Consider the following 13,455-nt stretch of genomic DNA (forward strand, 5'->3'; position numbering starts at 1 on the left):
AGAAGCATACCCGAAAGCAGCGCAATATACGTAGAACCGAGAGTTTCCTCCTCAGTTTAATAAAGCGGCGCGTATGTTTTTATTTTATTTACTATTATAATTTTAGTTCATTTTAAGTTACAACTTCCCGAAATTGAATGTGCGGGTGGTGCGCGAGCTCTTCTCGATCCTGGAGCTGAGGAAAAAAAAAAAATCTAAAACTTAACTTGCGATAGGCCGATATTTGTTTGGAGTGGATTTCGGTATGTATTCCACGCGGTCTTCATGCGCAATGAGTGTTACGTTGCACTGGCATGTCAGTGCGCTAAACCTGCACAGCTTCCCATTGAAGAAATGTGTTGCATTCTGCCGTCTCACTATACGCCCTGCGCGTAGTTTCACGTATTAGCAACCAGCCGTTTCTGTACCGAGCACACAGCGCTCGTTGTGCGAGCGTAGAAAGGAATGGCGGCGAAAACGCATCGCGTGCTGTTTTGCCTGCATCACAGGGTTTCCTGCGTTTATTTGATGACCCCTTAATTCATCATTTGCGACATATGTCGCGTGACAAGACCCACGAATAAAAAAGAGACACATACACACACCAAAAAAAAAAAACGAAAAGTGCCGCTAACATCCAAAAAAATACATATAGGGGAAGGGGCATATTTCACGCAACAAAACCAGTTATGCACGCATATGCCAGTACCATAACGTGCACGCGAGTATACTGACACGTAAAAGCCAATTAAGCTTTTCGTATAAGCTCCGTGCGATATACTTTAACATGCACACTCACTGCTGCTTATGCTGTATAGCATTTACAATATTTACTCGTTAGGGCACGGTGCTTCTGTCGCGTTTTTAAAAAGAAATTGGTTTAATAAATGCATGTATAGGTATACGAGAGGCTAGCATCATCAGTGATACCCGCTATACTCCTTGCTTAGGTACGCAAATAATTGCTTTATTTAATTTATTTCGATGCGGAGCATGAATACTGCAGTCCAACAAGCGGTGCTCAATATCTTCTGAGAACGAGCAGGAGCACACCGCACTTTCGGCTCGGCTTATCTTATGTAAAAAACACTGTGTACGCGCTTCCTATAGGCGTATTGTGTATTACTGTTTCGACAGAACGGCGGACCTTTACTGGAATATCGAATTGTGTTTTTGGATATGCCCAAAATAGAACGCACCTTCAAACCAACCAGTATATCTAGACATTCAGATTGACTTTTGACATAAACTGTTGCGTATACCGCTTTGTGGTAGTTTCATTTGCTATTTCATTTTCACTGTGCGCCGCGCGCGCTGAATTGTTAGCGTCCGTGTTGCCTGGAATGCCACAGGGGCTATGAATCCACTGAAATGAAATCTTACGATGAAAGTTTATCGCCTTTGTGTGTCTTTTGTATTTGATATACCAGATCTGATGTCGTAGAACTAGAGACGTTTGACAATTCGAACATTCCTTGTTCCTTCGTAGAGGGTATATGTAGAATGAGGACGTTGAAATCCCATTCTGACACGAGCCATATCAGTTCCCTGTTGTTCGTCAGCCCGATTTATTCCGGCGTTCTGGTATGGCGTGCCACTGCACAAGCTATCGAGTTTGCAAAAGAAGAGCTGCTTGTTGCCTGTGTCTGTTTACAAGAGAAGAGACATGATAGGAAATTCTACCGCGTTACGCTTCCACGCTGCTTGTCTGCCGTGCAATCATTGTTGCCGGTTTTCTGTCGCACCACTGTTTGACTTACCGGTGATCACTTCATGGGAGTGTCACGTGACGCAAGTAGAGTCCAATCCGCCAGTCTGAGCAAACGGAGGGGGGCGATCTATGAGCAGGTCGGGTATGTTGGCAATAGCACAGATATCACTCGGCCATGTGATTTTTTTTAGACCATAAAGATTTTTTTTAAAAAATCGCCTTTGGCAGATAGAATTTTAGTTTTTAACTGAGATGGATTACGCGAGGAGGCGGACATTACTTGAACGAGCTATCACAAGGCGCAATCGCCTAATAAACAAAATCTTAGTAATGCAAGACATATCCACTTCACACGAACTCTGAGGATGCACCGGTTTCAAGATATGCACGGCCATACTTGAAGGGAAAAATGCACTGCTGTTCCAATTACATTCTTTAAGTGCAATTTTAAGCATTCAAGCACAAGAATAAGTGGACAGGTAATGCATGCCGTCGCACTTAGCAAATAGATTTCTGGAAACTACTGTCATCGCGAGAATTCGTTCCAAGTGGATACATTTTGCGAACTCACCAGCTACAAATCCTAAACTGCAGTATTTACCGCAAGGAAACGAGTTCAAAACTTATTAACTGAAAGTTTGTTAATTAGTCGATTATGCACTTCGTAGTATCGTGCAAATATTGTCCACCTGTTCAAGTAATCCAGCTCAACGACGAAATGTTTGTTGTCTGTCACAGGCAGTTCCAAAAAAAAATTTGTATAGCAGTAAAAAGAAACAGTATGTAGAAATGTCTTGCACAGTAAAAATTGCAGATACGCAAGTTGAGAGTTCAGACAGGCACAAGAGGTTAAAAAAAAAAGACAAGGTCAGGACTCGCAAGAGTCCGCTATCTTTATTTATTTGAACACTTGACATCCCAACAATTTCGCTTCGCAGCGAAGATACCTCTAACTTTACTGACATACATGGTGTCAGTTTATATACATCCATATACGCGTCCCGATTTGTGCAGTACATTTCTCGCGCGCTCGTAAAGAGTCTGCCCGTATGAAAGAGTCTGCCCGTATGTCTGCTTCTGTTGCTTTGCCACAGAGATATGGTGTCTATCTTGATGACTATACCAGCTATACTATGAAGATACCTTTATTATTTACACAAATATACGGCAATGCCGCCATTGTTGCGCAAGCTGAAGGTTGCTTCCCTGAGCGAAGTTCTAATATATATTCTAAGACAATAAATTCACAACGTCGATATAATGTGTGCCTCACTTTGACTCAGATAAATTTAATTCTTGTTGGCTCGCTTACAAACGAGGCCTAAGCTACTTTCGATGTACACTCAGTTTACGTCTACATAGCCTACCGTTATCTAAACTGACTCCCTGTTTCGTCCTTTATATGTTGAGAAGGAACGCAGCAGGAGCGTTGGATGTGTTAGGTTAAAAAAATAATAAACGTGATAAATTAAGCTAGATTGAAATGACAAATGGGAGAAGGTTGTATATACAACCCCGCACAAAACCAAACGGAACGTACGGCTGCGTTAAAACTGCGCAGATACGGTAACATAACGAAAACTGGACGTTTTCGTCTGTCTCCACGCGCTTCTGTTGCGCGTACATGCACATGAGCGCGTGCCGCCACGTCCCAATTTGAGCGAGCTCAATCACAGCCGCGACTGCGAAGCACGCACCGTGTATGGCTTTGTCCACGGATGTATACACCACATATACGGCGCCAGAGAGACCGATTCCTCAAGAAGCACGTTTTCGAAATAAGCCAGGGTATTGACTGTCTCGCAACTTCGAGCACTGATCCACTAACTAAGGGAGCACTGGCCCCTGAGTCAGCCGTCTATGCAGCGCATGATCCGCCACAAAATTTTCCTACATGTATACTTATATTGTCTTACAGATGGCGCGGTCGACGCGCGATTTCTTTCGAGCAGTGTTTCTGGATAGTTTGCCTTAGGAATTCCATTTTTTCGATCTCACCGGGGAATTCTGTAAGCGGTGTGCACACGGCCGCCCCGTCGCGGCATTCCACCTTCGGACGACAGCTCGCGCGGCGCTGTTAACGCCGTCGTCCCACCCACACGCGGTGGACCACACACGCACTCGCGTTTTCCCACCCCCCAAACACAGGTCCAAGCATGGCGCACTCCGGCGGTAGAAACGCATGGAGAATGTCCAGAAGGCGCTGCTTCCTTCCTCCAGCTGCGCGGTGCAGTTTGTCTTGGCAAAGTTTCAGCTCCCTGCTGAAGGGATCCGCTGTTGCGTGCAGACCGTGTTCGCGCGTGAGGGAACCACGCGACGTCTGTGTCCGAGCGTCACCACTTCTTCCGGCTACTTTCCACGCGGTTCTCTCCACGGCCGGTCACGTCACGTCAGAGACACTGCACGGGCTGCACCTGTAACGACAAGGAATGAAAAACTTTTGAGACCACTGAGCAACCGTAGCATTAAGGCTGTGTTTGTCCGCGTTCCTTTGAGCATCCTGTCTTGCGTGAAATACACACAGATTTCCTTGTTTCAGGTCGACGAAAGACAAAAGAAATCCTGCACACCGCGCGCAAAACATTAATGTCTTTTCTTAGCCTCCTTTCGGACTCGCGGCCTCGTACAGCAGTTCAGCCAACTTAAGCAAGGCGTGAGTTCGTGCATGTTGGCGCCGTTTCATATGTCATCCATACCAACGTAAGTAGCATGCGACGCGGATAGACAACCGAATGTTTCAAGTGTTCATTAAAAAAACCTAATACCCTTCTATATCTTTCTCGCCGAGGAATCCCTGTGGTCCTACGTGTACCTTCATTGATTTCTCGGCTAAACTTGCGATTCTGCAGCCAATCCCAGTGTAGGATGTTTCCTTTTCTTAGAATTTGGGAATTTAAATTATTTATTTTCATATTGCAAAGCAAGTAATCGAATACTTGTCGTACCTGTAGCCAAAGGCTAGTTGGAGGCCTCAATCTGAATGTTGGTTTATACTTGCGCATAAGCAGTGGCGTTGTTTTGTACATATTTATTTGCTCTGCATACAATCTGAGAGAAATGAATTCACACGCGTCACACGTTTCACTTGCGATATATTGTCGACCTTGCAATGCCGGATAGACGTCACAATTGCATCTCTTTATGCGGCTGCTCGCACGAGGACGATACGACTTAACGGAACGTTTTCGGAACGTTTGTTTTAGTTTATGCGATGTTTGAACAAAAGTCACCGTATTTATTACGAACTTTACAGCAAAATACCGGTAGTTATCTTTACTGAGTGACGGGAAACGTATGACGTGCGCTAGGACTTCGTCATTAGTTCGTCATTATTATTAACTGTTGTAAAATGAATATACGGCGTGTTCACCCGTCAAGGCCCACATTCGCATAGTATAATCAAGTCCCTATGACAGCATAGGACACTGAACGGCTCCCTTCGGAGCTTGAAGGAACGAGAGCAGGTGCAAAATTCTCGAAGACTTCCGATTACTTTCCCATCGTTCGTTGCACTTGACGTGACATTTAATTAGATCGCTAGAAAATCTGCCCGCTGCTTTAGGACATGCAAAATGGGTTGAAAGTCACATCTAAAAGTGATGATCAAAACAAGAACAAGGTAAAAGCGGGAGCCAGCGTTTCGACAAGTGGACTTAGTCTTTTTCAAGGCGATATGTGCTTTCCTCGGCACAGTATTTCTACGGTTTCTACGTGCGCCCAATATAGAAGGAACAATGTGAGCGCCCTCTGCTTTCCTTGTCACACGTAGCATAAATTATATACTGTGCAGAGGAAAGCCTATGTCGCCTTGAAAAAGACAAGTTCACTTGTAGAAACGCTGGCTCCCGCTTTTACCTTGTTCTCGTTTCGCTCATCGTCTTAAATTTCCATATCCCGCCTTCCCCGAGTTGATTCCCTGGATCTCCTCAAGTGATGGCTTCGTAACGTTACCACATGAATGGACGGTGAAAAACAACTACGCAGCTGCTACGCATTCAGGTGTACTTTAATGAGCGCGTAAAGCATTTGGCTACATCATAAATGTAAAACGCTGCGATAGAGCCTGTTTTGATGCGTTCGTTAGAAGTGACAAAAGGAAAAAAAAAATTTACGTGTGAGAATTGCGGGAAGCCGGTCACATGGCAGAGTTAGAGAGGGGATGTGTAATCTTAGAAGAGGACAGTTGCACTTGTCTCCTCGAAAAGGCGAGTGAACTCCTAAACACGTTTACGCATTTTAAATCATGGATCCGCGGGACCTCGAAGAGTTGCGACGTATAGTGCTAACAAATTTCTCTCGCATTCACCGCTAAATAACCACTGAATTTTGCGTGCCACACGTCTGTGTAGTTGTCGTCATATAGTATGTCACCGAGCGCACATTTGCCAAGTCAGAGCAGCGCTCCCTTTCAAGTGTGTGCTCAGCAGCGCTTTACTCGCGAGCGCCGAGTTAGCACAGCCATGGTAAGGGCAAAATATTTCGAGTCTCACTTGCCCGGTATGCAAATAACAAAAGCAAGGAAGATAACAGCGAGAGCTCCCGGGTGATGTCGTGCAGCTTGCTACGCGTTAAAAGTCGGCCGCCGCCTCCCCGCGGCGTTACCGGATGTCCTGGGACCGCAGTAGCAAAGGCGCGCATCTCGGGAGAGTCAGCGATGCGGCAACCCTTTTTCGCGCTCTGCAGCACCCGCGCTTGCCGCGCAAATTTGCAGGCCGCTCGGAGGCCGTGTTACGTACATGCGTCGGTCCCTCACTGCAGCTCGCCGGTTTCCTACGTGCGCCCAATATAGAACGCGGCCGCACAGGCTCCGTCCCGCAGCGCTTCGGTGACGAGAGAATGCGTTGACTGAGGCCACGCTCCGACGGCAAGAGGAGCCTTAGGTGCTCACCTCTGCCATATATGTGCCGCGGGGCCAGAACTCGTCGAGCTTATGGCTCGGCTCCGAAAGCTCCGGCTGCCACGGGCAAAGAAGGAAAACTGTAGTGGCGATGCGCCGATGCGGCGCGCCGGGGGTATATAGTGAGCCTCCTATAGCTCGAGGCTTCATCCCGCTTTTCCAAGCGCTAAACAAAGTCATCGCACCGGATTGCCTCCGGCCGCCTGCAGAGCCTTAGTCAGTGGCGAGCTTACGCTGCTGATGAGCTATTTTTGCGTCCTCCTGAAAGGCGAAAAAAAAAAGAAAAAAAGTGGCATGCCGATGGACGTTCTTCTTCGGCGTGCGCCTCCGTTCGGGTCATCGACAACTGTCTCCTTACCGCGGTGACACAGTGCGTATATTATATATATATATATATATATATACACACACACCCTAGGTCTGTTTGCCTTGATTGACCGTCGCTTGTTACCGTTCGAGAGAACAGCCAGTTAGACGGGGGGCAGGGCCTCGCGGGCAGAGGGCGCCGCTCCTTCTATTTTTCTTTCTTTTGTTTCATCTCTCACTCTTCTGTTTCCGCCGTGTAGGCCACTTCGTCTCTCAACAGACGCTGTGGTGCTGTCGCTGCTCTTCGAGGACCTTGTTTCCACGTCCGCGCTTGGCGCCAGACGCGGTTGAGCGAGCGTTATCGAGCGATGCGCGGCGTCCAATTTCGTGCCGCGGCCACTCCCCTCAACTCCTCCGACCGTGCTCCGCCGCTCGCTTCCATCGCCCCACCTACCCCAATTTCTTTGTTGTCTCTCGCCCGTCCCTAGCGTTGTTTTCCGGAGAAAGTCAATTTTCCTATTTCTCCTCGGAAGTGTGCCCAAACGAACTTGGGTGGGGGGCAAAGAGGGACCCACGTCTATAAATACGTGTGCTGAAGAAGACAAGACTTGCCGAAACTATATAGCGTTCACCGAAGTTCGGAGCTGCTTTCTCTCGCCTTCGATGACTTCGGTTACAAGCGGTCACTCTGAGGCGCGAGTTGCGAAGAGTAACAAAAGAAGTAGAAAGGGAGAAGCGGAAACAAACTCGGAGAAATCCCACGGACGTCTGTATCTATCTCACAAGAAGACTGAAATGGCTACAACCGCGGACTGTAGGACTTGTACTGAAAAGCAGCAATGTGACGTGGAAGCAAGGATGTGGGCTTAAACATGCCTTGCCAATTTTGTGGCGGAAATAGTTCGGTGTCACAGGTCGAACAGAGCACTCCCCGGATTGTGAGAATGAGAGATAGAGCAAACACCTTTATTTATCACTTAGTCCAGTGCCCTATGGCTCCGAGACGGCCTTGATATGCGTAGCTATGGTTTCCTGAAAGATTACAGGGAGGGCAGTGCAACAATTGAGCGAGCTCCAACGGGAAGTGGGGCGAAGGCGGCGGGGTGTTTTTGAGAGGGAGGCTCCGAGGTACGTTTGGGAGTGTGGGAAGTCCGTCAGATGGTGGGAGTTATCGGTATAACCGCCGCAGTATCTGCATTGCGGATGCCCCGCGGTTCCCTAAATATAACAAACGAAATGAGGAGACAAGAGTGATTTGGTCTGTGCATCCCACCAAAGCGTGCTGTCTTTTAGAGAAAGTTTTGGATGTGGGGATAGAGAGAAAAGAGCGGTTAGAATGAGGAATTGTCCACGCTTTAATTATGGTGGAATGTCTGTCGGATATATGTCTACTGATCCCTCAGAGCGCATTTTTTCTAGAAACGAATCGCGCGACAAGGCATCAGCGCGGCCACTTCTCAATGCATGAAATTTTGTTTCGCGCTATGTGAAGCCAGAGTAAATAAAGCAAGAGAAAGGCAGTGCGGCTGAGCACACTATGCTTCAGTCTGTCATGGAGAAAAGGGATACGAGCGAATAACTATTGCAGCGTCGAAAGATAAATGAATGAATAACTTCGTTTATTGAGAAAAAGAAGGACCGAAGGTAGCGAGTGGGGGAATAGGGAGAGCAGGTATGCACTCACTAAATCCCGCGCGCCAGGCCACTAGCAACACCGAAGTGGGCTAACGCGACTAGGCAATCGGTGCGTTCGAGAATGTCCGTTAGTACAGCTTCAATATCAAGATGTCGGCTAGATTCGAAATCTGTGCAGAATGAGATGTCGTATGTTGGCTTCGCATGAGCAGCGGCAAAATTCGCATATGCCACTGACAGAGGTGTTGAACCAAGAGAAAAAGAAAACACGCAAATGTGTGCACACAGTGACCGATATACTTGCGACGCGTAGCAGTTTCCCTGTTCCTTTAATTAAGGTATGGAGATACATAGAGAGAATGCACGTAAAGCGGTTGCTGCAGGTAGACAGAGTTGCCGCTTGCTAACGGTGCAGTTTCTTTTCTGCTTTTTGCTAGACGCCAATTTACGCTAAGTGATATCTCCATTCGTTAAAGGGCCCCTCACCAGGCCCCATAGCAAATTTTGCTTATACTCTGGAAGTTGTTACGCGTCCTCTAGGGAGCGTTCTGTCGCAAAAAAATTTCAAATCGGCTCATTAATAGCCGAAGAAATATTTCAGTGCCGCGAAACCATAATTTCAGGAGGCGAGCTCCACTGCCCAGCGAGACCCTCTTTCCACTTGCCCCTAGCGTCTAGCCTGCGCTAGCGAAATTCCTTCCCTGCGTTCACCCATACCGGACCTCGAGGATCATGTATACGTCACGGGCCCCACCTTCATTTTTTTCTCCTCGCTTTCTTACGGCGCGGCGCACTTCCGCTGACGGCGTCGCGCGCGAGCTGTTGTGATTAGAGAGCTTTAGATTAGCGGACGCAAGCGGCTTGCGTACGCACAACTAGGGGCGACGGTACTGCGCATGCGTACACAAGCCGCTTGCGTCCCCTAACCTAAAACTCTCTATTGTCTCATTTCGCTCAGCGCACGATTTTCCGCGCTGTGCACGAGGACATCTGACTAGCGGTATAAGTCAGGGCTACACGAATACTGAGGCAGACACAAGCGGATCACTGAGCATGATCACGCGCTGGAATTCGGCAGAACAGAAAATGACATAGTTTCGGTGTCTGCGCGCGTGACTGCACAGATAGGGAGCGAGCAAACGAAACGGAAGTACACCTCTCTTCCTTGCAGTGCGAAGTAAAACAAAAGCACGCAGACATTCGGTCTGTGTGTTTTATTATTATTCTAAGCTTTAATTCGTCTACTGAAGCATCATATTACACAAATAACAGATTTTCCTTGAATAATTCTCGAAGTCACGTGTCACCACGAGCGATGTCACAGCACAAACACGTTTACGTAGACGCGCTAGCACGTGTACGTCATCATCCGGCTCGGAGCGTGGCGGCAGCAAGGAGAAGGGAAAACGGCGTTCGGTTTGAAATTTCAGATCTTTCCGCGGCGCGTAGCGATGCAATACTTTGCAGACAGGATCATTTACGCGCATTGCATGCTCTGCGCTTGTCAGCTCAATATGGCCAGACCTCGTGAGGGGCCTTTTAAAGGAAAGAAAGAAAGAAGGACACACACACAGAAAAAAAGAAAAAAAAAACACGGGGCTTTCTGGTGTATGCGAAGGGCAGCTAAAATGAACACTGAATGGTCAGCGGTTAGTCATTTGCTTCAACGCTGTGTAGACGCGCCTGCACGAAACGCCCACACCGGCCACCAGCTCCACAACGTTGGCCGTGGTGCGCACCCACCGGGGGGCTCTCGCGTCGCCTAATCGCCTGCCGACCCTTTTGTGCGGCAATTAGTCGGTCAGTCCAGGATCCCATCAGTTACTCCGGACGCCTTGGAAATTTCAACGCGCCAGCAGCGTGACTCGGTCGTCACGTGACCGCAGTGTACCGGGGCTGCCATGCAAGACCATCTCTCGATTCCTGGAACACCCCTTGCCGCTTCCCTCCTTGAAATCTCCCCCTGCATGCGGCCACGGTCGCCTAGCCCCGTAGATGCACACTAAACATTTTAACACCCTTAAGGGTGTAAATCAGTTTGTCGCCAGACGAACACCCTAAGGGTGCTGTTGTCTACACCCTACAGTTGGGGTGCAGTTATATCACCCTAGAGGAAGGGTGTCCAGCAAAATAAATTTAGGGTGTAGGGGTGCAAGTCCATATTAACACCCATCTATGTGGGTGTTGGAAGGGTGTACACCCTGTTATTGCTAGTGTGTGTGGAAGGCAGGTTCGGCAGTAGACGCCTTCAATTACTACTATGTACAGCGATCCACGCGTAACTCTCGCGTGCCAGAAGGTTCAAGTTCGGCTACCAAACACACCGTCGAACAGCCGGCCTTGAAGCTTCGATGGGCACACACGCACGTGTACGTGTGGATCACATTACATATTAGTAATTCACGGTGTATATTGCAAAACCTGTCTTCGCTGCACATATACAACCTAGCAAATGTCACTTTTGAGCATGTACATCAACACCAACGGTTATCACGATTTCCAGATCCACATAAAATGCAACACAGACTGGTACGATATATGGCATTTTCAAGAAAAATGTAAATATATTTATTGCATGCTGCAATACAGAGTACAATATATACATAAATCACATGAAATATAAACATGCACAATCACCAAACACATCGGTAAGTACAAGAACATGTACATTTCCCACAAAGGTATCTAAAATATAAGTATTGATCAAATCTGTTATTAGAGAAGAAACTATGTATAGGAGCACTGAAAGAGCCTGAGTTGACCTCGCAGTGTTTTGGGCCACATAAAGGAATAAATTTTCAGTATAAGGCTCAATGAACGAAAATTCAAGTTTTGAGGCCTTGAAAAAAAAAGGGACATTGCAAAGGTGAATTAGGGGAGTAATTGAAATGCAGAGCAAATGCACAAGACACCTGTTACTTTGTACACTAATGTAATCGCAAAGCATTATGAAAAGTTTGGAAAGTCGATGTAAGCATAATGGCCAACATTTTTCGGACTGAAACAATACTTTCCAAGCATAGACGTGCTTTAAGTGAGGTTTAAGCCAGCAGTATTATTGCTAATTTTCTCTTTCCAACAAGATTACTTGAGCACGAAAAATATGTAGAATATTTTAGTGCCTACATAGTTTGTCCTCTTTTGTGAAACGAGAGTTCTCTGTGCTAAAAGTGCTGTGTAGGAGATTTTCTAACTACAATTGCAGTTTCTATAAATTTCTGTCTTGTAACCCGAAGGCACTGGTACATATACAATATGCAGTTTGAAAATAGGTTCTTTTCTTACCATAAATCAAGAGTGAGTATTCCACATTTACTATTGTGTGGGTGCAAGGTGCAGTAAAAGGCCTGATAAAAGCAAACCACTGTTGATTAAACAATTTTGCTGAACACGAAAGGTGGACAGTGTTTTAAAATACATAGTAAATTTCTAAATTATTTGCACTTAGATGCAGTAATACAAGATTAGGGCTTGCTGTAGCATGTGAGTATACAAATTAGCAAATATGGTTTAATAAATTAGCCATACTCTGGTTACTAAAAGAACACAGTCACAGGCAGTCATGTAAAAGTTCAAGTTAAATATCACACTGTTAACATTTGCCAGCAAATGGTCGTATCAAACATTATAAATATACTGAAAAAGGTGCTTTCTTGGGATAGTTGGCAATTAATGCGAAAAAATTACGTACAGCGTGAATTACAAGGACTGCGAGAGACGACATAGACTGCGCTGACTTCCAATAATATTTTATTGTGTTGCCACATTGTGTGTATGTATACAAGAGTGGGCATGCGCAGAAAATGAATCACAAGGGGCGTCTAACAGCAAGTCATTGTACTAAGGACGTGGCCACCTGAAAAAAAAAAACATTACAATTTCTATCTTTTGAGATACAAGACTTCACTAGGGTCAGCGTGATAGAGGGGGCACTAACGCACACACTACCCAGTTTTCTGGTGAAATTTGCTTCTATAGTTTCCCGGATGACCTGTTAGCTGTGTCTCACTAGAACTTCCGTATATTCTAAGAGGGGCTCGCAGTCACAGTCCCGGGGCAATGGATGCCCAAGTGGCCTTGAACAGTGTTATGGACGTTATAGTGCTCTCTTGAACGATCATTTAGGCACCTGCCTGTCCATCCAACGTATTTACTGCCTCAAAATAGGGGAATATGGTAAACCAAATTCGTTGCACATATCGCAAAACGTTTTCTGTGCCCGACAGAGCAAGAACTCTGACGTGATTTGGGCGCATTTACACACTTACAGAGCTTTGCCAGCTTTTCTGGGGTTGAGAAAAGGCCTGTGATTCCTGGAGGTTGCCGAATCTTTTTTAGCCTATCGGAGACATCATGCACATACCCACCGGTGGCACTGCGAACCTGTCTTTCAACCGGTTGGTTCCTTGACTGAGCGGGCTCATCACGGTTTGTGCCCCTCAGAAGCTGTTCCACTATGGCTGAAATTAAGGCCAAAAGGTAGTCAACCCTAGAAAGGTGATCAACCTGTGCAGCAAGACTATGTTGCATCTTGTGTGAACAAGATTTATTGAGGCTGTTAACGAGGGAAAACTTTTAATACCTCATTTAACGAGCTTTGAGTGTGCAGAGTTAAAGGGCAAGAGTGACTTCTTACTTCTCAGATCGAAGCACCAGCCTGAGATCTACAAAGCGCGAGGAATCATCAATGGGGACCTCATGCGTTAGTTTTAGAGGCTTTCTTAAACATCTCCAAGACTCCCGAAGCAACAGGCTCGAAAGCGTGATCAGCGCAATCAATGAATACCACGTGGTCATTCACAAACCTGCACACTTTGACAGGAGACGCATCTAGGTGACCTTCAATATTGCAATCATGATGAGCGAGATAAATATAACATAGTGGCGGTGCCAGGCATGATCCTATACAAATACCATTTATTTGTAT

The 13,455-nt window shown here is 46.5% G+C and overlaps 1 protein-coding gene across 1 annotated transcript in view; it reads right to left on the minus strand.

Annotated features, from left to right (window-relative positions):
• Positions 1-2,539: 2,539 nt before the first annotated feature.
• The window catches only part of LOC126541847 (growth arrest-specific protein 1-like), a 38,894-nt gene continuing 27,978 nt past the window's right edge, over positions 2,540-13,455 (minus strand). Inside the window, exon 2 of the mRNA XM_050188792.3 lies at positions 2,540-4,104. Within this exon, the coding sequence (XP_050044749.1) occupies positions 4,071-4,104 (34 nt within the window). The 3' untranslated portion in view covers positions 2,540-4,070. The remainder of the gene's footprint in view (positions 4,105-13,455) is intronic.

The sequence above is a fragment of the Dermacentor andersoni genome, chromosome 2, assembly GCF_023375885.2.
Source record: "Dermacentor andersoni chromosome 2, qqDerAnde1_hic_scaffold, whole genome shotgun sequence".
NCBI classification, from domain to species: Eukaryota; Metazoa; Arthropoda; class Arachnida; order Ixodida; family Ixodidae; genus Dermacentor; species Dermacentor andersoni.